Below are 22,619 nucleotides of genomic sequence, written 5' to 3' on the forward strand. Positions count from 1 at the left end.
TTGATACTATGAAGAACATCAGAATTCAAATACAGTACGTTTATTTATATCTTCACTAGTACATTCAACTTATTTTTCACTGTTTTAAAAATATTCACTGATTTAAAATTATCATTTTTTTTTTTTTAAGGTACACTTGATTGAACACTAACATCTGTTCAGTATGTTACCACCAGGAACTTAAAATGCAAAAGGCAATAAATCCAGGGAGAAATAATCAGCATTAGGGTATGTTGTCATGTAGGTTCACCAGAAGTTCTGGATAACTTGCTTTTCCATGTTATCAGTTGCATCCCATCATTACCCACTATTTTCGACGTTTGCTTCTTCCTCCTCAGGTTTGGGATGCTGGAACATTCCTACACTAGTTTTGAAAAGCCTAAGTATGCAAGTTTGACAGCAAAGATCAGCAAGGGGGCAGCAGAGGGTGATGCCATGTGTCAGCAGCTTTTCTACGACGGGGGATATGCCATTGGCCGCCACATCTCGGCACTCTCCAGGAACATTGACCCAGTAAGAGATTCAGTACAGAGACCATATTTGAGATCCTCTGAAGTGAGAGAGGACAAGTGCCAAAATTAAGAGCAAGATTTCCTATATTTTAATGCTGAAGTCTCACTTCATGGCGTATTGGTGCTTGTCTGTCTACACTTCTGAGTAATGTACCTTATTTATATAGTGTACTAAGGTGAAGTTGCATATCTTTTCTCTTTATTCATATAGCTACCAAACTTTTCACAAAAAAGCTAGAGTGAATATTAAAGAGACATTAAACAGATAAACAAGAAGCAGTGCCAAGGCACAGCAAACCCATCCCTGGCAGTCATTTTAATTCTGACTTATAGACACAACAGGGTATCTAGTCAAAGATGTCACATATCAAATTTGGAGTAAATCAGGTGAAAATTGACAATTTTATGCCCACTTGAAATTTTAGGCCCAACCCACCAGACATTGACTCCCCTACTGCTAACTGGGGAGTGATCCCCCTTAAGTAATTAGGCATGTTATAGGATACAGATTTGAAAGATGCACCTTTAGGTTTTTATTTCATGTTGACATGATGAATTTGAAAGGAGTTATGGTTTAAAAAAAAAAAAAATAAAAAAAAAAATAAATAAATACATTTTTTTGGCCTACAGCCTGGGCTTCAACCCAATTTGGCCCAAAATTTAATCAGGTGATCAGAAGATCATAGCCCTTCATCCCTGTAAGTATAGTAACAATCACACATGTAGTTTTCACATAAAGTTGTTAACAGATAGACAGATAAACAAACAGACAGACCAAGTGAAACAAGTACCCATCCTGAGTCCCTCCGGGGCAGGATCTGTCTGTCTATCTATCTATTGCCAGACGCCTTAATCCCGTACGGGGTGGCCACAAACAAATCGCCTCCACGTCACCCTGTCCTCCGCCATTTCACTGTCCTGCCCCTTCATATACCTCTCCACTCCATCCCTCCATCTCATCCTCGACCTCCCCCGCCCTCTCCCCTCCCCTCCAGCTCACTCACATACACTCTCCTCATCAGTCTCTCACCCTCCATCCTTTCCACATGGCCAAACCACCTCAGTGTGTTCCTCCAAACGCTTCCTGTCACATCCACATCCACACCACAATGCTCCGTTATATCCTCATTTGTCAGCCTGTCTCTCCATGTGACTCCACAGGCTTCTCTTAAATAACTCATTTCCACTGCTTTCACTCTTGACGTGTGTCCTTCCAACAACGTCCAAGCTTCACTTCCATACGTTAGAGTTGGTATCACAATACTGTCATGTACTGTAGTAACTTTTTCACATCCGTGCTCACTTCCCTGTTTCTTATCACTGCTTTCAAGGAACCAGCAACCTTTCTTCCTTGTTGTACCCTTTCAAGCACTTCACCCTCCAAACTTCCATCCTTACTCATCACACTCCCCACTCACATTTTCCATTTCCTCACCATCCAACCTCACTCTACATTCACTGACTTCACCTCTCTCAAAGACCATCACTTTACTCTTCCCTACATTCACCTTTAGATTCCGTTTCTTACACACTCCCCCAAACTCATCCACTAAGCCTTGCAGCTCCCCTTCATCTTCACTTAACAACACAGTATCATCTGCAAACAACAGTACAGGGAGTTTCCAAACAGGAACAGGTAATAAAAAGGTTGTGAAACTTAACTGTTATTTACATAAGACATTCCTTTTCCATTAGGCTTAACATTGTTTGCCAAAACATCTGTTGACTTCCTACTTAGTCCACAGAAAATGTCCAGAACATCTACAGGTACATTCTATCTCAATCTGTTCAATTCACATCATTTTACTCTTACAGCATTCTTTCTGATCAGTTTTAACACCAAACTGTTACGAGTACCATCAGTCCATATGCCTTAGTGTTTTCTGGCAAATACCTGTATTCAGTATGCAAATTTAACATAGCTAATAATATGCCTTTTATTTTTTATTTACTTATTTTTATACAGTTTATGAACGCTACCTCATCAGGTAATACTATGCCTTTTATTTTTTATTTATTTATTTTTATACAGTATATGAACTCTACCTCATCCTACATTATGAGGGAAATGGAGGTGGGACGATGATTAGGATGATGATGATATACTATATACCAATACTACATTTTCATTTCTGGTAAAAGATTAAGTACGATATGTAGTTGTCAAAGTAAGTTTATTTTTTATTAATTTACTTTTTTTTTTCTTTTATTAAGGACCTCTTCATGACAGAGAATGGCCTGCCCATAATATGCTCAGGGTCAGTGTGGAAGTCTTGGGAATTTATGCGCCGAGGATTTGTAGAAGGAATCCAGCCTCATTTGGAGAAGGACAAAAACATACCAAAGTTGACCCTCATCAGACTCACGGTGAGACCACAATAATGAACCCATACCAGTACCAAATATTGACACATAAATATTGTTCATCATTTCTCAATATCTTGTAAACCTTTATTGTGTATCCAGTATGCTTTTGTATAATACAGGTACTTAACAAATGTAATAATGTATGCTGTATTGTAATTACTGCATATAAATGCTATATTTCATCAGTGAGTTTTATTTTTTCTGAAAAACTGATGTTCACAGATGGGAAAAAGGGTCAGGATGATTATGATATGTCTTTCTTTGATATGTTGGATATTCTGAAATACTTTATCTTGACAGGTGACAAGCGCCATGGGTGCAACATATCTGGGTGCCCAGAAAGCTGGCTATGACCTACCACGAGACTACAACAAAAATATCAGTCCTCTTTTCTCCTATGTCCATGAATCAGGCCACACAGACACCACTGACTTCGCCAATGGGAAGGCCAATGGCGCAACAAATGGAATATCAAGCAAGATGGCAAAAGGAACCCAGAATGGAACAACAAATGGAACTGTGAATGGAAAATTGAATGGAACTGCACAAGATTCACACCTAGTATCTGCAAACAATGGAAGCACGTTTTAAAAAGACTGTTCTCTACAATCATGCATTATCAATACTTTAGGGTTAATTTTTTGTAGTGATGTTTACACTACATAAAACTTTCAAGTTTGTAAGACATATCAGAATAATGATCACCAGTCTAGATCTCTTGTGAAGCTGAATACAAGTGTATGATATTCCAGGAGTCTATGAGTGTTTTGTAAGTCAGTTCCAGTCTTGAATTTCAAAGCTGTGTCCTCTGCCACTCTGGCTTTGGATGTTCCATACAGAAGCTAAACTATGATAGTCCTGTTTTTACTGAGTAAAATAATTACACAAGATACCTCATAAACACTCAAAGTAGTTCTGTACCATACAGTCAGTACAATAATGGCAAAGGTAGCAGCAATTGGTCTTCCTTGCAGTGGCCAATAATATTTTTGTGTAAACTAGTTTGAAATTTCAAGAGTATGGTATGACTGAATTGACAGTAGTTACTAACTAGGATTTTTTGTTGTTGTAATCTGGTGTGGTTGTCAGGGTGGAAGAGGCAAGTGTGTTTGCAGTGTTGTGGATGGTGCAGCTCAAAAGCAACTGGTTAGAATGTGCTTTGTCATCATATGTGTGAGAGTTTATGTTAATTCAAGGGTATTAGTTGTTTTGTAAGTATTATGGCTTTTTACATGGGTATTTATCACTGAGCTCTATCATGTGGAGGGGCTATCTCAGCAGCGAGCATGTGACTTTGGCCTCCATATTGAAACACCCCACTCGTTGCCTTCACCATGGTAATGCAATTGGAACACTGTTCTTTGCTTGCTCTCTGTTTTGCTGTTGCATCCGTAAGCTGCACACTGGGCCATGGCATTATATTTTAGCTGTGCAGTGGACCATGGCACAAAATTTTCCGGATTCATTGGTTGATTTCAAAAGGCGTGGGCGTTAGGTGTAACGCATAAACATCATTAGCGCTGCCCTGGGCCCCTGGCGGTGGGCACACAAAATACTGTACACGGCACTACCCATGAGAAAGCCCCTCCATGTGATAGAGCTCAGTGGTATTTATACAGATTATATTGACATCAGCCTCTGCAAGGTACTTGGTACAAAGAGCCAGTAATTATTGCAGATCAGGAAGAATGATTGTAACTATATGATATACATACTCATCTTAATTACATAATTATTTGCATAAAATAGTCTAAAGCAGTTACTGTAAGTGGCAAAGTCAGCATATACTACAGCTGACAGTGAAAAAGAATTTACACTACGTTATGTACTTTTCTGTAGTTTACCCATGACAGCTGAGCCTGATAGCAGGTATTCATAATCCGGTTAGTATTTGTTAGCACAGAAATTTCAGATCTGTACATATCGAGTTTCTGTACAATCTGTAGTTGGTATATACTCAGCTTTTACTTTGTAGTATTATCAGGTCAGTGAACAGCCATTGTCATGCTGGGTTACTAAACATATTTATAGCATTTTATGCATCCCATGTAATATTCATCAGATGGGGCAACATACAGCTCAAAAGCAAATCATCCCAACCCTCATTCCCACAGAAGAGATGGGGTAAGGTGAATAATTGCATGGCCCATTCACTGGATATTGTGTGTGATAGGTCTCCTAGACCTAAGTTTTATCTCTGTTTCTGGTTACCATCCATCCATCATCCAATCCAATGCCGCCCCATTGGAAGCGTATAAGCCTGGGGCTTGGCAAGTTGGTCTTGACATTTAAGATGAGAATGACCAGCCTCACTCATCCCTGAGTGGCATTACGTGAGCAATAAACCCCAATCACCCTTTGGATATAAAGCTACATAGGCTTAAAATCTGACTGGAGCACCATAATTACCCACTGAACCACCAGGCGCCGTAATTTTATATTTTTACCACCTGGCGCAGTAAATGATTTCCTGGTGTACAGGAAACCATTTGGCATGTCACTGTGTAGAGTTACCCATAGGCAGAAGGAAAAGGAGTGGAGGAAAGAAAGACAGAAGAGGGAATGTAAAGTCACCCATAGGCCAGAGGGTGAGGAAAGAATGAAGGAAAGAAACAGAAGAGGAAGGAAGAAAGAGAGGAAAGGGCAGACACCCAAAGCAGCACTATATCGAGTAAGTGGATGGGAAGCACCCCCACCTACCACGCTTCTGGTTACCTCTCCCCATATATTAGGGAGAAATTGAGTTGTGATAATTCTGCATACAGTATATATGTAATGTTGGCACACTGTATGCATGTGTGATTGTGAGCAGAAGCCATGAATCAAAAGCAAATCAGATTAATTTAAATATGGTAACAAGTTTGGAGTTTTTGGGTCAAAATATCACTGGCTAAGTAAATTCTCCCTGCATATATATGTATTGTTGGCACATTGTATCCATGTCTGATTCTGAGCAGAAGCCATGAATCAAAAGCAAATCAGATTAATTTAAATATGCTGACTTGTTTAGAGTTATCAGGGTGAAATATCACTGGGTAAGTAAATTCCCGACCACTTTTTCCTTACAAATTCTGGCTATGGCTTGTTAATACTGTCTTTGTTATTCATGTCAACTATGTACACATTGAGATAAAAGGCAAAAATTAAAATATAAAGGTGAACAGTGGAGCTGTAATTAGCCGAAGGTTTATATCCAAGGGGTGATTGGGGTTATGGCTTATGTAATGCCACTCAGGGATGAGTGAGGCTGGTCACTCTCATCTTAAATGTCAGGACCAAAATGCCTAGCCCTGGGCTTCTACGCTCCTCATGGGGCAATGCAGAATTGGATGATGGATGGATGGAACAGTGGAAAAAATGGCATTCCCCCAAGCTAGACCCTGTATTGGATCATATAGCCCCGCTAGGTTACAGGAGCGCGCTACCACTCGCGGCACGGCAGTCCTGGGCGAGGCTCAAACTCGCAATCCCCCGATTACGAGCTTGATGCTCTACCACTGAGTCACAGTGCCCCCAGACTTGGTGAACAGTGGAAAGTAAATCGTGAATAACATGGTGTTAGGTAAGCATCATGACAATGAGTTTTGCTGCATCTGTTGAGAAAATCAGGGAAGCCCATAGTGACAGAAATGCCCAGTGAGTAGAAAAGGCTAGTCAAATACTCTTTCCATTTCTTTGAATTTTCTGCCAGTCTTCTATGTTGGCTTGGTGCAACAAAATTAAGCTTCCACTGACTGCTCAACACATTTTGTACATGTGACCTGAAGGGCCACCTCATTAATATCAGTTACCCCAGGTGCAGGCATACTCTGAGCTGCTTCCAGTGTTGTGACGAGGGTGGCTGTTCATGTTTGTTTCTGTTCCCTCCGCCTTCTTTAGGAGAGTCTGGTACAATGACACGGAACCCTTGTCCACTTGTAGTGATATTTACATTCCCTAGGCTTCTACAGCTTATTTCATGCCATCCATGACTCTGAATTACTCATCGGAATGCCTTAGAAGACATGGAGGCAAACTCTGCTCTGGAACTTGGCTTTACAGACTGTAAGTTACAACTGCTCTTATTTATGCTTTGGCACCCTTAAGTGATTACTTTGTTTGGTTAAGTCATATCTGAGAGCCATTTCTACAAATGTTCACCTTGGTCAAGCTGAGCCAGTATCTTCACTTTTATCTGTTTTCACTTAATTAGCAGCAACCTCTACCCTGTACTTTTTCCTCCCTCATTAACCAGTCACTGGTATCAGGGGCTGATGGTGCTAGCCCTTGCAAGAGGTTACAACACATGTAGGAGTGCCACAGAATCAGTGAATAGTGGCAACTCTGGCTGGTCAGGAGGCATGAACTTAGTAGTATGGATGTTAGGGTCTGATGACATGTTTGTGCTCTTCAGGTAAGAGGATTTTGTTGAGGGTAACAGTTCAGTTGATTGTCTGCATCATTTCAGAAGAAGAAAGATAAAATTTAAGATAAAATTATACTGTGATTTCCATACTTAAGTAAAGAAGTTGGTCTCGACAGTAAAGTTGACCTATGGATAATTTGCATAAGGATACAATGCATCTACTGTATATGGCATAATATAGCATATCAAATTGTTTTATCAGCAGGATATTAATCCAGATATAACTCGATAGTTTAGCTAAGTGAGCTGAAACAGGTAAACTGGAAATTTTAATTACTTTTCAGTACACATTCCCATTGAATACAATGTTCTGTACAACCTGAAATTTTATTTACTTTTCAGTACATTCCTACTGAAAACCTTGTTCTGTACAAAAGGTACTTTATAATTACAGTTTATACACTTTAAGGTGATGACATGAAATGCTAACTGAATAACATCCTTCACATCTAACATGTTACTTTTCATATCTCTTCCCTCACATATTTCAGAGTACTGGTGTTGAAACTGTCCAGATATTTATGGCAAGAATGACCTATGGGTTGCCTTTCAGTGACATTACATGATCAGTACATCCCAACAGGCATCCATTTGGTTTGCCACTCATTGTAAAGCTGCCTGAAGATAGAATTACAGCAAGTAAGCAGATGGGGGATGCCCTCACCCTGTATTTTATTCATTAAAAAAATAAATAAATAAAAAAGGCTGTTATAGTACAGGTGATGGTTTTACAAAAGTACAAAAGAAAGCAAACAACAACAGACCTCATGGTCCTTTCGATGCTGCTTGTTACAGAGTAGGCTATGACCACAAGATCTAATTCTCCATGCTGAAGGATAAGGATAGCAAAGCAAGAAAGCTCCCCCTGCCTCCAAACCCTCGAGTTAAAACTGGTAGGAAAATGTGAGAAGGACCACCATGCAGCATGGAAAAACTGACATGGAAAGTTCATAGGAAAGACTGAATAGGAAAACTTACATTCTGTAATACTTTAGCTATAAGCTACCAGTTTGAATAACCTCAAAGAGAAAGTAATTACAATAAAATGTGTCATCAAATAAATAAGGCATGACATTATGTACATGTACACTGAGTTAACAGGATGTCTGTTGACACGGTGTGGATGTTCAGGGGTGGTGAGTGACAACTGTGTGCCAACTTACCAAGATTCTAGCCACACCTCACTTTTTTGCTAATATCTCCCATAGTCAACAGCAGCTTAGAAGTTCCATCAGTAACAGTCAGTCTTATACAAAGCTTTCTTACATCTTACTCATTTTAGACTTGTAAATTTGAATCTTGTGGCAAGATGAAATACTGACCATCACTCATCTTGCAGGTAATTCATGAATTTTTGTGTAATGTCTTTAAAACGTCATCTATAATAATAACTTTTTTGTGAGTATTTTCACATGGTGTTATCATAGGTATACATTTAAGCCAATAATGGCCAGTCAGGGAAAAAAAAAAAAAAAAATGCTTCTGGTAACAATTAATTTTTCCCGTACGAGAAGTGTGAACGTCAGGGGTAGGGTTGCGAGAGGAAGACCAAAAAAGACCTGAGATGAGGTTACAGAGTGTGACCTCAGGGATGTGGGACTGAAAAGGGAGACTACCAGATACTGAGCAGCATGGAGAGCCACCATTAGGTGACCAAGGCCAATGCAGGCAAGCATGCTGGAGCCTTTATAAACAATATTATATAATACAATCTCATGACTTTGCATTTGGCAAGGCTGGTGGGGTACCTATTACACATGAAATGTGTGAGAATTGTATTACCCTTCACAAGGTGTAGGGTCCCAAGGCTAGGCTAAAGTACTCCATGGTAGGTGACTGGCCAATACCACTGGTGACATTACATAAGTGAAAGGCCTGCAGCTGCCCCTGTGTAATTCAAACCAATATGCAAATTCCATGGTCTTCACCTCAACTGGTGCTTCAGACCACTACACACCCTCAGTATCGATAAACATAAACTCCTCTAATTCTAACTTCTTTTTCTTCTTAGATTTCCCTGTTGTCATCTCAGGTTCATCTGAAACTGCATCTTTCTTCTTTGATTTCTTCTTCTTCTTGGTTTCCTCTGAAACTACAAATACTTGGATGAGCTGAGGCAAACCGTTCCTGATGAAACGCCACTACAAGCTTAATTATTTTCTTGGGAAGTTCTGCCATCAAATCTCTGAGGAACTAATTCAGAACATTTTTTCTTCATTCATTCATTCATCACCTAATCCAGTGTTGCCCCATAAGAAGCATAGGGGCCAGGGGCTAGGGAATTTGGTCCTGACATTTAAGATGAGAGTGACCAGCTTCACGCATCCCTGAGTGGCATTACATGAGCAATAAACCCAAACCACCCCTTGGATATAAACCTGCACTGGCTCAAACTGACTGGAACACCTCCATTGCCCACTAAACCACCAGGCACCATAATTTGGTTATATGGTTACCACCCAGCATAGTAAATGCTTTCCTGGTGTACAGGAAACAAATTTTCGTCTGTATGTTCCCGAATAACAGATCTCCAAATGTCAGCATTGTGAAGGTGCGGCTGAGAGACTAACTGGAAATTGAAGGCATGGGTGATCTGATGAGCACTATGAATCTGTGGTGGTCTGGATATGTGGAGAAAATGGAGGATGAAAACTGGGTGAAAAGATCAGAGTGAAGGTGCAGGGTAGAGCACCAAGATGCAGACCTTAGGATGAGGCCATAAAAAATAACACCAGAATTAGGGACTGAATAGAGTTGCTGCCAGAGATCATGCAGCATGGACAGTCACTATCAGATAAGCAAGGCTGACACATAGAAGTATACATAATCTTGGACACAAGAATCTGATACAATCAAGGTGGAGTGAAAGCTCCTTTCCACCACCACTGGATGGCAGGTTATTGTCTGGTCATCCCCCAACACACACACACTCAAGACATTTAACAACTGAGCTATGATACTTCTTATTCTCAATATGGACTTGGTTGTTTTCTACAATTCACAATATTTTTATTCAATCATGTTTTACATCATTTAGGATAGCAGTATTTATCATAAAGAAATGATCAAGACACTCATTGCATTACTGATGTCTCATATGACAGGCTGTGTCATGGTGGTTGGGGTTAGTGATATTCAGCTTGATTCTCTTAACAGTGTATTCCCTCACAACTGTCGTTAAAAATACTAAAACGTGAATAAATAGGACAATACAGTATGGTGTTGATTATGTTTCTATCACCTTCCCAAAAATGTCCTTACAGGGTCTACTGTATGTAATCTTGGCTGCTCAATTTACAGTACCAATTGTATGGAAAAAGTTGTAATAATATGGAACACATCCTGTCTTAGAATATGGATTGAGTGTACACCCACTTTTAGTCCCACTCTTTCACTAATATCCCCACCTTTCCTGAGTCAGCATTATTAAAAGAATTATATATAACAGCTACTCTCACTAGCATTTTCTCCACATGTCCCAGCTAACACAGTCTATCCATATGCATCACCTCGCTAAAAATCTCAATAACCAAGCAACGTCTTGATTCTTGAAAATTTTGTACTCACTGTGTATTACAATCCACCTCACCACTCTCAGTTTGGTTAAGCTCTAATCTGTTGATATCTTCATCCTTCACTGCTCCCTTTAAACATTCCCACACATGCAGAATATAATTTCATTCTCATACATAAAGCCTTTTCACTGTCAATGGAGTAAAAGTTCACAGTTTTTTTTAGAGCCACTTGACTCTGGTAAGTCAGCAAGCTCTGCATCATTCATTAATTATGTCAATCATTTAGCTAAACTCATTATCAAACACAAGAGCTGCCTATTCTATGGCAAATTCCTCCAGTCCTGGCTCAGCCACATGATCTCCCATGCATATGGCACATTCTACATTTTGCACCATAGCATCTCATTAACACCCCAACCTTCACAAACATCACACCAGATTGTGTTACTACCCTCTTCCTGCATCTGGATCAAGGACGCTGGCCACTCTACATTTTACCTATATATGTTTTGACCTATTACATCAAAAACTTGTAGAGAGGAAAAAGCAATTTTTCACATTTTAATAGAGGCAAAGGAAGCAGAAAACATACAGATTCATATGGCAAAAACAATAACAGTATCCATCCAATCTGCATAAGTATACAACACAACATGCATGTACTTAACTGTGTACCAGTAACTAAAAACAAAACTAACTACAATACCAAGAAAAAGTAGAGTGCAAAAAGTGAATACTGCCAGTACTTACCATCCTCCTTCAGCAGGTCATCAAACATTTTCCTCTTCTTCTGTGTCTTGTCAATGAGTTCCTGCCAGTCAGCCTTGTCACCCCTCTTGAACATTCCAACCTGAAAGAAAAATGATAAAAACTACTGATTTACCCACTTGTAACAGGTGTTGTTCGATTGGTTTACTCTTTCTATGGACCTGAAGAGGATGCCTTCATGGAGTGACAATGATAAAACCAGGTGGCTGCACTGCCTGGTTATATAAACATCCCTCAGTTCTCTCCCTATACCCCCAAACAAGGATGGTGGACTGCACAAGGGCAACTTCAGCCTGCAGTCCACCGAGTTTACGTTCAGATAAAGCAACAATAACACAACATAATTTTTCCAACAGCCAGATGACTATTCATTTCAGGGGAGAATTTTTGTAGTGAAGGGGTCAGTGAAAACTACCTGTAAAGGATGGTCATACACAGCACACCACTAGAAACCCACTCAAAGGTATTTTGTATATGTCAGGGATGACTCAGTCTGGTGGTGTGGGTGTAGCTGTGATAGTTAAGAATAGGAAATGAATAAATGATGGTGTAAACATTGATAATGATGACTGAATTGTCCCCAAAACACACAAGAAACCATGCAGCACAGTGGAAGAGAAGTGTTCTATTTGGGGCACCATTTATCTCTAACATTTGTCTATCTAACATGATGGTTCAAAAGTCTCTCCTAAATTTCTTAAAATAATTTGGAGGTAAAGTATCAAGAATAAATTAACAGAGTATGTCACTGAACTTACAGAGTTTAGTTTCCTTACCTGCCTATTGCCCAATGCCATATCTTTAAAAAAAAAAAAAAAAAAAAAAAAAAAAAAAAAACACACACACACAGTGGCACAGCAAGAACTACACAAAATAACTACTGTATTGATTTAATTACAGTCTTTCATTACCTTACAAATGCTACATGTATGTTACTCTCTCACTCTCATCTTAAATGTCAGGACCAACTTGCCTAGCCCCAGGCTCCTCCACTCATCATGGGACAATGTAGGATTGGATGATGGATGTTACTCTCCCACCTTATTCATGGTTACATCTCATTATCTCTGTCTATCTATCTATTGCCAGATGTCTTAATTCTGTAAGGGGTGACCACAAACAAACCACGTCCATGTTGCCCTGTCCACTGCCATTTCACTACCCTGCTCCCGGCTCACACCCTATTCTCTCAAATACCTCTCCACACCATCCCTCCATCTCATCCTTGGCCTCCCCCTCCCTCCCCCCCCTCCACCTCACTCACATACATCTTCCTTGTCAGTCTCTCGCTCATCCTATACATATGGCCAAACCACCTCAATGTACTTCTAATGCATTCTATCACATCACAACCATGCCAAAACACTCCTTCACTTCCTCGTTTGTCAATCTGTCTCTCTATATGACTCCACATGCTCCTCTCAAATAACTCATTTCCACTGCTTTCACTCTTGACTTGTGTCCTTCCAACAATGTCCAAGATTCACTTCCATATGTTAGAGATGGTATCACAATACTGTCATGCAGCCACTTTACGCCCATGCTCACTTCCCTGTTTCTTATCACTGCTTTCAAAGAACCAGTAACCTTTCTTCCTTGTTGTATACCCTTTATAGCACTTTACCCTCTAAACTTCCATCCTTACTCATCACACTACCCAAGTACTTAAATGCACTTATATTTTCCATTTCCTCCTCATCCAACCTCACTGTACATTCAGTGACTTCATTTATCTCGAAGATCCTAACTTTACTGTATACTTCAGTATACACAATATAACTTTACTATATACTTAAGTATACACAATATATACAGCTTTATTGTATATTTAAGTATACACAATATAAAATACAAGTAAATGGTAACAGATGTAAGGCCACTCAGGGATGAGTACGGCTGGTCACTCTCATCTTAAATGTCAGGACTAACTTGCCTAGCCCCGGACTCCTATGGTACTCGTAGGGCAACACAGGAATAGATGATGATAATGATGATGAAATTGTAACAGTCAACCCTAGTTTACTCCCTGATAAGTGTAAAGATCTGAGACTCAGCTACCATGGTCCAGTACTGTACTTTTAAAGGGATACGACCAGCCCACTCCCCATGGTGACATTACAGCACTGGTAAGTCTCCAATCATCTCTTAAGTATCAAACCTAAGGAAGGCCTTCTCTCAGATGAGGGAGTTTTAACCACTAAACATAAGTTCTCATACAAGCCAATTAAATACAGTATTCTCAACTCCAAGCACCAAAAACGTTACCTTAAAGTTATTATATATGATCTTCCCAAACTGACTGTCCAGTAACTTCTGCTCATCAGCCAACAGTTCACTGCAAATCTGAGTCCTGGCCTTGACACTGGCCACCTTCCACAGCGCTTCCAAACTGCGGGACCCATGTTTACTGCAGGCCAAAGCTGTGTATGTTCCCTGTAAATAAAGTTACTGTTATTATAAACACCAGACAACACTGCAAGAAAGGCACAACAGAATACAAGTGACTCTGCCAGCAAGAAACTGCTGAAGAGAAAGGATGACAAAAGGCTAAAAAACAGGCAGATGCACACGATTCTTCCATTAACATATACAAATGCCAATGCCTTCCTTTCTCATGAAACTTTCTTTAAATTAGTAACTAAGACAAGAATGTGAACAATGCTTTGACCTTTTCACCGCAACTGGCATAACTGGCTATTTTACTCACACCAACACCACAAAATTTGATTCAACTGAGTGAAATCCCAGCTGGCTTTAAAATCAACCCTGAGTAACATTTTCTCTGCCACTGATACACATAAGAATCACATTTAGGCTAACAGCAACACCGTCTGTTTTGTTCAATTATGAGAAATCATAATAATATACAGTGAATCCCCTTTATAACAAACTAAGAAGGAAAAATGCAACTCAGCTACAGCTAAAAGTCTGTTAGAAACACAATTTGTACTTATGTGGGGAAAAAAAAAAAAAGGCATTCCTGTATGGAACACAGCCTCTGATAATACATGCATGCAGCATACCTTGTATAAAAACACAAACTGAACACACAGATATTCTGGAATGCTTAAAGTGCTCTATGAGAAAAATAAATAACACAGATGTCAGAATTAATGGTACTAGCTTAGCTCACAGAGCCTGAGAATATCATCTTCATTTTATTCTTTCCATCTCCTGACAATTTATACAACATGGGACAGAATTTTCAAACTGGAAGGATAGATATAGCCTCAATACACTCATTCAACAGAAGCGGCCTTTCCTATGATGAATCTAATCATCTGACAACAGGAAGACTAAGTTAAAAAGGATGTCACCCAGATTCAAGGGGTTAAGGTACCAAGAACAGCACCGGCAATGAATGCATCAACAACCCTACCCAACCTAACCTAACCAGATCCAATCCAACACAACCAAACTATACCTAACCTGAACTCACCTTAAACTGATAAACCAATTTCTCCCTGCTCTTAGCCCCAACTGTGGCACTGGAAATGAATGCGTCAACAACATGTGAGCCACGAGGATCACACCCCATTGCCTGGAGGTCACTGCTGCGCGACTGCAGTATGCTCGTCACTACCTGCAAAGACATCATCCATGTTTAATACAGAGTGAGTTATAATTCACTTTTTTTTTTTTTTTAACATTCTCTTTTGCCATTAAAGGTAGACAGAGGTCAAGGGACAGATGCTATGGGGCCCTTGCTGTGCTGCTCAACTCCATAACTTAGGCCTTTGAGCCTGTGGCAGGTTGTTCACCCACCATCCTGGGATACAAGGCAACAGCACAGAAAATACAGAGAAAGCACTTGTTAAATTTACACTGTCCCTATTAAGCTAATCTGCCAGTTCTCCAAACTGATGAAAAAAGGCTGTGATATTCTGGAACACATGCCTGACTTATAATGAGGTCTGCCCATAGTACTATAGTGCCTGGTGGCCCAGTAGGTTATGGCATGCCAACCAGATCAATCCCAACAAGGGTTTACATCCACAGAGCCAATGGGAGTTATTGCTCACATAATGTTACTCAGTGGAAAGTGGCTGGTCATTCTGCCTTAATATGTCTGGGCTATTCAGTTCAGCTGCATGCAGGTAAGGCACTAACACCATAAATATGTATACCTATGTAATTAATGCAACTGCAGCAATACAGACATGAATACCTACAGTGTAACGGAGTGCTGATGACAACACTTCTGGTGGTATAACAGCAGGGGTTACTGCCACCAAACAGAAATTAAAGCAATAAATGTAACATTCTGTCCAATATTACCCTTCATGAGGTGCAGGGCTCTATGATAAACATGCAACAATTCATGGTATCCCTCCCCTCTCTAAAACCAGGCACAGGCTTTACTGTCCAGTCTCTGTCACCATTTGGCACTAATATCCACCATCCATATCAAAAACATGCTAGGGCTTTTTTATTAATGACTGGAGGAGGCGAGGTAGGCCAAGGAGCAGATGGAGAGATATGGTAGATGAGTGTGTGAGGAAGAGAGGTTTGGATGTCAGTGAGGCTAGGGAACTGACAAGAGATCGAGCTGGCTGGATGAATGTTGTGAGGAGAAGTGCATGATCAGGGATTTGGCACCCCTTTTTAATGTGGCAGCGTCCGGACTGACTCTATCGGATACATTTATGTGAAGCTACAAAACGTGGTGAATGTTTTTGGCGTATCCAATAATGCAGGGATTCCAGGGGCTTGAATGATGAGTGAATGGAAGTGTGGCCCATTGGACTGGGCAAATCTGGGCTGTCTGGACATTGCTACTCCTCACCCTGCCCTAGGGTGGGAAAGGAAGTCCAGATGATGATGATATGATGATGTAATAATATTAGTAAGGGTGTCTCTGCGAGGCCAGTAAAGTTTATACAAAACTAAAATTCTTCAAAATGTTCCACTCCCCAGCATGGAGTTGTAGTCTTGCCCTGTCACACACCATCCCACTTCTTTAACTATAATCTTTCCTCCTCCAGTGTCCTAAAGGATATAAGACTGTTTGTAATGTACGTGCTAGGAGACAGAGATAACACATCCCCTTGCCAAAACACAGAGGGAGGTTTCAAGCTTCTACTCCTACAACTTTAATTCACTTTCCATGACATACACGGAATGTGTAGGTTGAATTCTTTCTCCTCCATTCCCGGAGATATGGCAGCCGAATAATTTCTACTCTATTCCACGGATATGGTCATTGAATGCCCCCCACCCCCACCCCCAAACTATCCCCGGTGATATGGTGGATGCATGTTTTCTCTGTTACCGGGGACATGGCAGTCACATTATGATACCATAGTCTGAATGAAAGCACCACATAAAGCACCTTGATTGGTTTGTGAAAGTGCAGTAGATCCTGGAGTGCGAGAGACCCCTGGAGTGACACTGGTGGCCGACTGTCTTGCTGCAACCCTGTCGCCACCTCCTGTTGCCGGGGCTGCAATCGTAGCAGCAGCATCGCAAACTGTGCCTGGTGCTCCTCACTTTCCCAACAACCAAGCAACTCCATCAGTGCCTGTGTGACCACAAAACAGGGTAAAATTACACTCTGTCCAATTTAACTGGGGCTAAAATTGCCATCTCTCCATCTTGAATGTTAAGCTGCAACAAGAAATTAAACTCTTTAATCCAATGATGCATTCTTCTGTTTTATTCCTGTTAACATGATATGATCTTATTAGGACTCTAGAAGTGAAGAGATTAAAGGAGTGTCTGGATGTTGCTACTCCTCACCTTGCCCTAGGGTGGGAAAGGAGGTCCACATAATGAAGATGATGATGACAGATCAAACTCCTCCAGTTTGAAGTGTCTTTTCAGATCAGCATAAAATCATATGAGAATACAAAATACATCACTGGACTGAAAAGGATAATGCTCGAAACTGTTGCTCAATACAAAGAAATGGTATGACAAGGATGCAGAGCCACAGTACTGTCTTATACTGCCAGTGAGTTATAGGGTATAAGGAGGAAAAGGACATAATCTCCCATCATGTTAAGGTATATGAACTTTAGTCCATCAACTGGTGGTAATTCAGTAGTTCCATGAGTGAACTCTTGAGAGTACTCTAAGAATAACCCTTGCTGCTGCAAAGAAGGTCTGAGGATATGAATTTTGTTAAAACAATTACCAATGTTCTTCAGTAGCACCCACCAACAAGTCAATAACAGTTCCACTAATACCACTGCACTAATTTTGTATGATATCCTGAGTACTGTATATATCAATACAGATGATTTATTATCAATGCATTAATGGTGTTATATCAGGCTGTATGATTTCTTTTGTTGACCCATGGGGAGACTGCTGTGGTTCAAGTAATGGGATTTCTAGCTTATGTTCCAAAGTGTAATAAGCCCAAAGTCTGCGACCGCACTCTCACTTTACTTCCCTAACTTTAGGTTTAAGTGCCTGGCATACAACAGTTTCTCTCCAAACAACTAGCAGAAGGATTGATCAACATACTCAAGCAACCATCTATTCAAACATCCTCTTCCCATCATCCACTTTTGCCATGTCTGGTAGAGGTAATTTTGTGCAAAGTCTGGGGCTGACAAACTATATTTTCATTTGGCATTACTGTAGTTACCACTCATGGGTGTTAGCAGACACAGCAACAGTTGACCACAGTTCATATACACTTATTATGAGTCCATTTCTCCAAGAGATTCCACAAGCACTCCAGAGGTAACTCATTTCATTTGGTCCCAGTCCTCGACAACCCATTGTTGTTGTATGAAAGCACACAGGTACACCCACTCATTCTATTCTTGTCTGTTCTGATACCTTCCATCTTGGGACCTCCATGAAAACATAAATATATGGAAAAACAGTTCTATGTTTTCATGTGACTGCCCTATTCACCTGACAGTGACTTTCAAGTCAAATAGTCTTCTGCAACATCCCTGTTGTCCACTAATCTTGAAGTCTCTTCTCAGGACCTCATCCCATCCCAATTACTTGATATGTCCATAGTGGCTCTCCCTTCCCCACTAAGATTTGTACAACACAATTACGAATTCATCCATCCATCCATCCACTATCCAATCCTATATTGCCCCATGAGAAGCGTAGGAGCCCAAGACTAGGCAAGTTGGTTCTGACATTTAAGATGAGAGTGACCAGCCTCACTCATCCCTGAGTGGCATCATCTGAGCAATAAACCCCAACCACCCCTTGGATATAAACTTTCACATATTCTCTCTACATGTCCAAATCACTGAGGATTACATACATGCATCATCTCATCAAAGCTCAATATCCAAGTGTTCTCTTAACACTACACACATTATTCTCTTCCTCTGAGTGACATTACACATCTAAGAACTCCTGAAATAATTAACTGAGCACAGTAAATATAGTAAGCTTCACAAACCTTCATGCACTGTGCCTGGTGTGATGACAGCCTACGACATGCCTGAGTGAGAGCTGTGATTACGCCAGCATGCCCTGACTCCACTGCCACATCCAAACACTTGCTCACTTCTTCATAATTATCACCAAACTGAAACAATGAAAATAATATCAATGTAAGCAAATGTCCAAACACCTGCTCACTTCCTCATAAACAGCACACACACAAAAAAACAACATTAGTGTAAGCATTGCTACTAATTCTGAGAAAGTTAGTCCTTCATGATGCAGGACCCTATCTGAGATACTTCATACCATCTCTATCTTCATTAACACCTTCAGTACAGTACAATGGTGTCTTCTTAGCTTACTCATACTCTTATTATCACCACAATTCTACACAGTTTATGGCAAACTGTAATGGTGAAATGGCTTAACCATTATCTTCCACTCACATTCCACTTATCATCCAATCCTTTATTCCACCATCAGGAGCATAGGGGCCCAAGGCAAGCAACTATGATCACACAATTAAATAGAGTGCCCAGTCACTTTCCCCTAAACTGAATTATGTATGAAATAATCTCTATCTAAACCTAGGACTTAAACCGTCATGGGCCACATCCAGTTGGAGTCCCATAATTCACTAGATCACCCATCATCTATCTGTTGATTACATGGCTATACTCTTTTGTACCCAAACTTGGCCCAAAACTACCATCTCTCCAACCTGAATACTAAGCTGTAACAAGACAATTTACTAGACATTACAGAATACTAGATGATCATGCTAGCCACTAAATTACGTGAAATAAGCTGTAATAATGTGGGTGAAAATTTGGGCCAAGTTAAGGTAAAAGTACTATACCACCATCCACTGTTTCATTTACTTTTATTCTCTAAAAAGAAGAAACATCTAATTCACAGTACCGTTTCCTTGTCCTTCCACGCAGCCACAAGTCTCTGCACGGCAAAATTAGCCTGCCGGTGCTGGACCAGAGTCTTAATTTTGCCCTGGAAGTACTGCTTGAAGATAGTACTCTGCTGTTCACTGCTGCACCAAGTAACCATAACCTGGGAAATTATGAAAAATAACCATCATAACCTGAAAAATTAAGAAAAAAAAAAAAAAAATCATCATCATCATCCTGACCTCTTTTCCAGTCCAAGGATACAGTTAAGCAGTAGGGAAAGGTAAAAATAAAAAATAATTTTCTTTTTTCTGATTTCAGGATTCTAATCATCATCACCATCACTTTACATTTTAAAACTTTTAGTGAGTAATTCAATTATGATGATGATGATGGAACCCCCAATATTTTCCTTTCTCATCAATTCTTACAACATGCAGGAAATATACAGGTCGCATTCTTTCTCCCAAAGCATAAAAATAACTGGCAATCCATATTACTGCTAACCTAACTCCGGTTTACTATCCACACTGTAATTGGCTTGTAATAAAACAATGAATGGTGTTTGTGTTGACCAATCCTCAACCATGAATCATAGGCAAGAATATCAGTAACACAGAATTTTGCCTGCATGACTTCTTGATGTTAGGTCAGAAGTACCTGTGATGCAACAAACAGAAAATTTTAACTGAGACAATGAGAGATAGCAAGAGAATGAGAATAAAAAAGAGGTATATTCATGGAGGATCTTAGTTAATTACTACAAAAATTGGGACTCCATTTGGTTAACTATTGTTTATCATATGGAGTGAATGGAAAACGGAAGACTGATCAGGAGAGTGTATGTGTGTGAAGTGGAAGGGTGGGGGGAGACAGAGGACAAGGTGGAGATATGTGGTGCAGAGATATGAATGAGGCAGGTGTGAGTTAGTAGGGACACAGTCTGACGGCAGAGGACAAAACGACATGGAGGTATTTCATCTGTTAGTTGTATGAGTGAAGATGAAAGATTAAATACTCAGCAAAGATGAAAGAGTAAATACACACTGAGTGAAGATGAAAGACTTGACAACTAATCAGCAAAACACAGGAGATTAAACACTTGGTGAATATAAAAGTTACACAAACAATTTTACACACAACCAGAAGATAATGAAAGTTCAGGGACATAGTGCCGATACCTCCAGCAGGCGTGTGGTGGGGTTGTCATGGAAGAGTGGAGGGAGATTCAACAGTGCATCTTCTTCTGGCTGATACTGTGAATCGGAGTACCAAGCAGCCACTCCTGGAAGCCCATGTTGTATCAAATGCTCCACTGCATCCTGGCACTTCTCCTCATCCACATGGCCCAGGATGGATACTAATGACTGCAAAACTGCTGAGCCACACTCACATGCCATTATATCTGGAAGACATCATACTTTATCTTTTAACCCCTTGAATCTGCTAATGGATCTTGCTACCTTCAGGTGATTTTGTCCAACAATGGAAGGATCTCCAGCAGTGAATGAGTTAATCATGGCTATATCTAACTCACTCATGTCTGAAGTCTCCCCTCATCTGAATAAAACTGTCTATACGCAGCAACACTAACTAGAAAAAAAAATGTCGTCAGACTGAAGCAGTTTAGAAAAAAACCAGAACTGGCCTAGATGTAACTCAAACGTCATAATGTACAGTAATTCTTGTTGTAAAATCATTTTCATCATCATCCTCATCCTGACCACTTTTTCTCAATTAAGGACAGGGTGTTCAAATATACAATACTAGTACAGTATCTGATCCTGATATCTCCCTTTTCTACACAAATCTGAATGGCTACTGCTGACAAGATGATATATCAGATATCAATATTCCACAGTAATCCCTCAGCATATGACTATAATGTATTCCTTCCAACTGATCAGGTGGTAAATGATCACATATCAAATTAATTTTAAAACAGTATATCGAAACAGTACCGTTATCCAGTGAGTTCACAAATGGGCCCTTATGAGATGCATTTACCAGTACAGATATAAAGAGGCATATAAAATTTCATCATCATCACAACATCCAAAACCTATTTTCCACCAATATCATACTGTATATAAGACACCAGTAAAAGAGTACTATTAGCAATGGTGTAGCTGAAACTGGGATGTTCCACTGTTAGGCTAGGAAATTCTCTTCTTTGTTCAGAGAGAGACAGTTAATCATGGGAAGACAATGTAAACCGAGCTGAAAGCTGTATTTTCAGACAGACTACCATAATAACTCTCATGCAGTTGGGTATCGATAAGTTAATAAAACATAGAATTCTATACATCTGGTTTACACTTACACCCTCATGAAGAGTTATCCAGCATATCAGTACTGACCCAGACAAGTGTCATCATCTTCTACGTCTCTCACTCACTTACATAATACCCTTTCACACTAGTTATATCCACTGCCTCTATATAACCCACACATAACCCTTATTCTTTCATTTCTACTGTTCTTAATTCTGACTTTTCAACCTTATGCCATACCCAAGTCTTACAACCATTGTGTTAACATACCATAAGTACTGACACATCTTAATGCAATCACCTAACAGCCTCCCTATTCAGTTCTGTTATGTATCAAAGATTTCATAGCACTGGTCACGTTTCTTCCTTGAGCCACTATACTCTCCATTTCCTTTACACGTTAAACTCTTGTTTTCCTTCTTTCTTTCTTTCTCAGAATCATCATCATCCCCACCACCATCATTAACATCATTTATATGCTGTGGTATAGAACTTTTCCATCAATTCAG

General features: G+C 40.0%; 1 protein-coding gene across 2 annotated transcripts in view; it reads right to left on the reverse strand.

The window, feature by feature from the left end:
* Positions 1 to 318: 318 nt before the first annotated feature.
* LOC145393030 (nucleolar protein 9) overlaps positions 319 to 22,619 on the reverse strand; it is a 28,938-nt gene continuing 6,637 nt past the window's right edge. The window contains exons 5-12 of one of the 2 annotated variants that reach the window (XM_080267355.1): positions 21,019 to 21,242; positions 19,857 to 20,000; positions 18,949 to 19,077; positions 16,900 to 17,088; positions 15,007 to 15,150; positions 13,833 to 14,000; positions 11,550 to 11,649; positions 319 to 550 (exon numbers count right to left, since the gene is read on the reverse strand). In XM_080267355.1, the coding sequence (XP_080123481.1) occupies positions 453 to 550; positions 11,550 to 11,649; positions 13,833 to 14,000; positions 15,007 to 15,150; positions 16,900 to 17,088; positions 18,949 to 19,077; positions 19,857 to 20,000; positions 21,019 to 21,242 (1,196 nt within the window). In that variant the 3' untranslated portion in view covers positions 319 to 452. Of the gene's footprint in view, positions 551 to 8,764; positions 9,377 to 11,549; positions 11,650 to 13,832; positions 14,001 to 15,006; positions 15,151 to 16,899; positions 17,089 to 18,948; positions 19,078 to 19,856; positions 20,001 to 21,018; positions 21,243 to 22,619 lie in introns of those variants that run through there. The other variant, XM_080267354.1, reaches the window with a different exon arrangement.

This window comes from Coenobita brevimanus, chromosome 23, assembly GCF_032717465.1.
Source record: "Coenobita brevimanus isolate Jiangsu-jjx chromosome 23, ASM3271746v2, whole genome shotgun sequence".
NCBI lineage: Eukaryota > Metazoa > Arthropoda > Malacostraca > Decapoda > Coenobitidae > Coenobita > Coenobita brevimanus.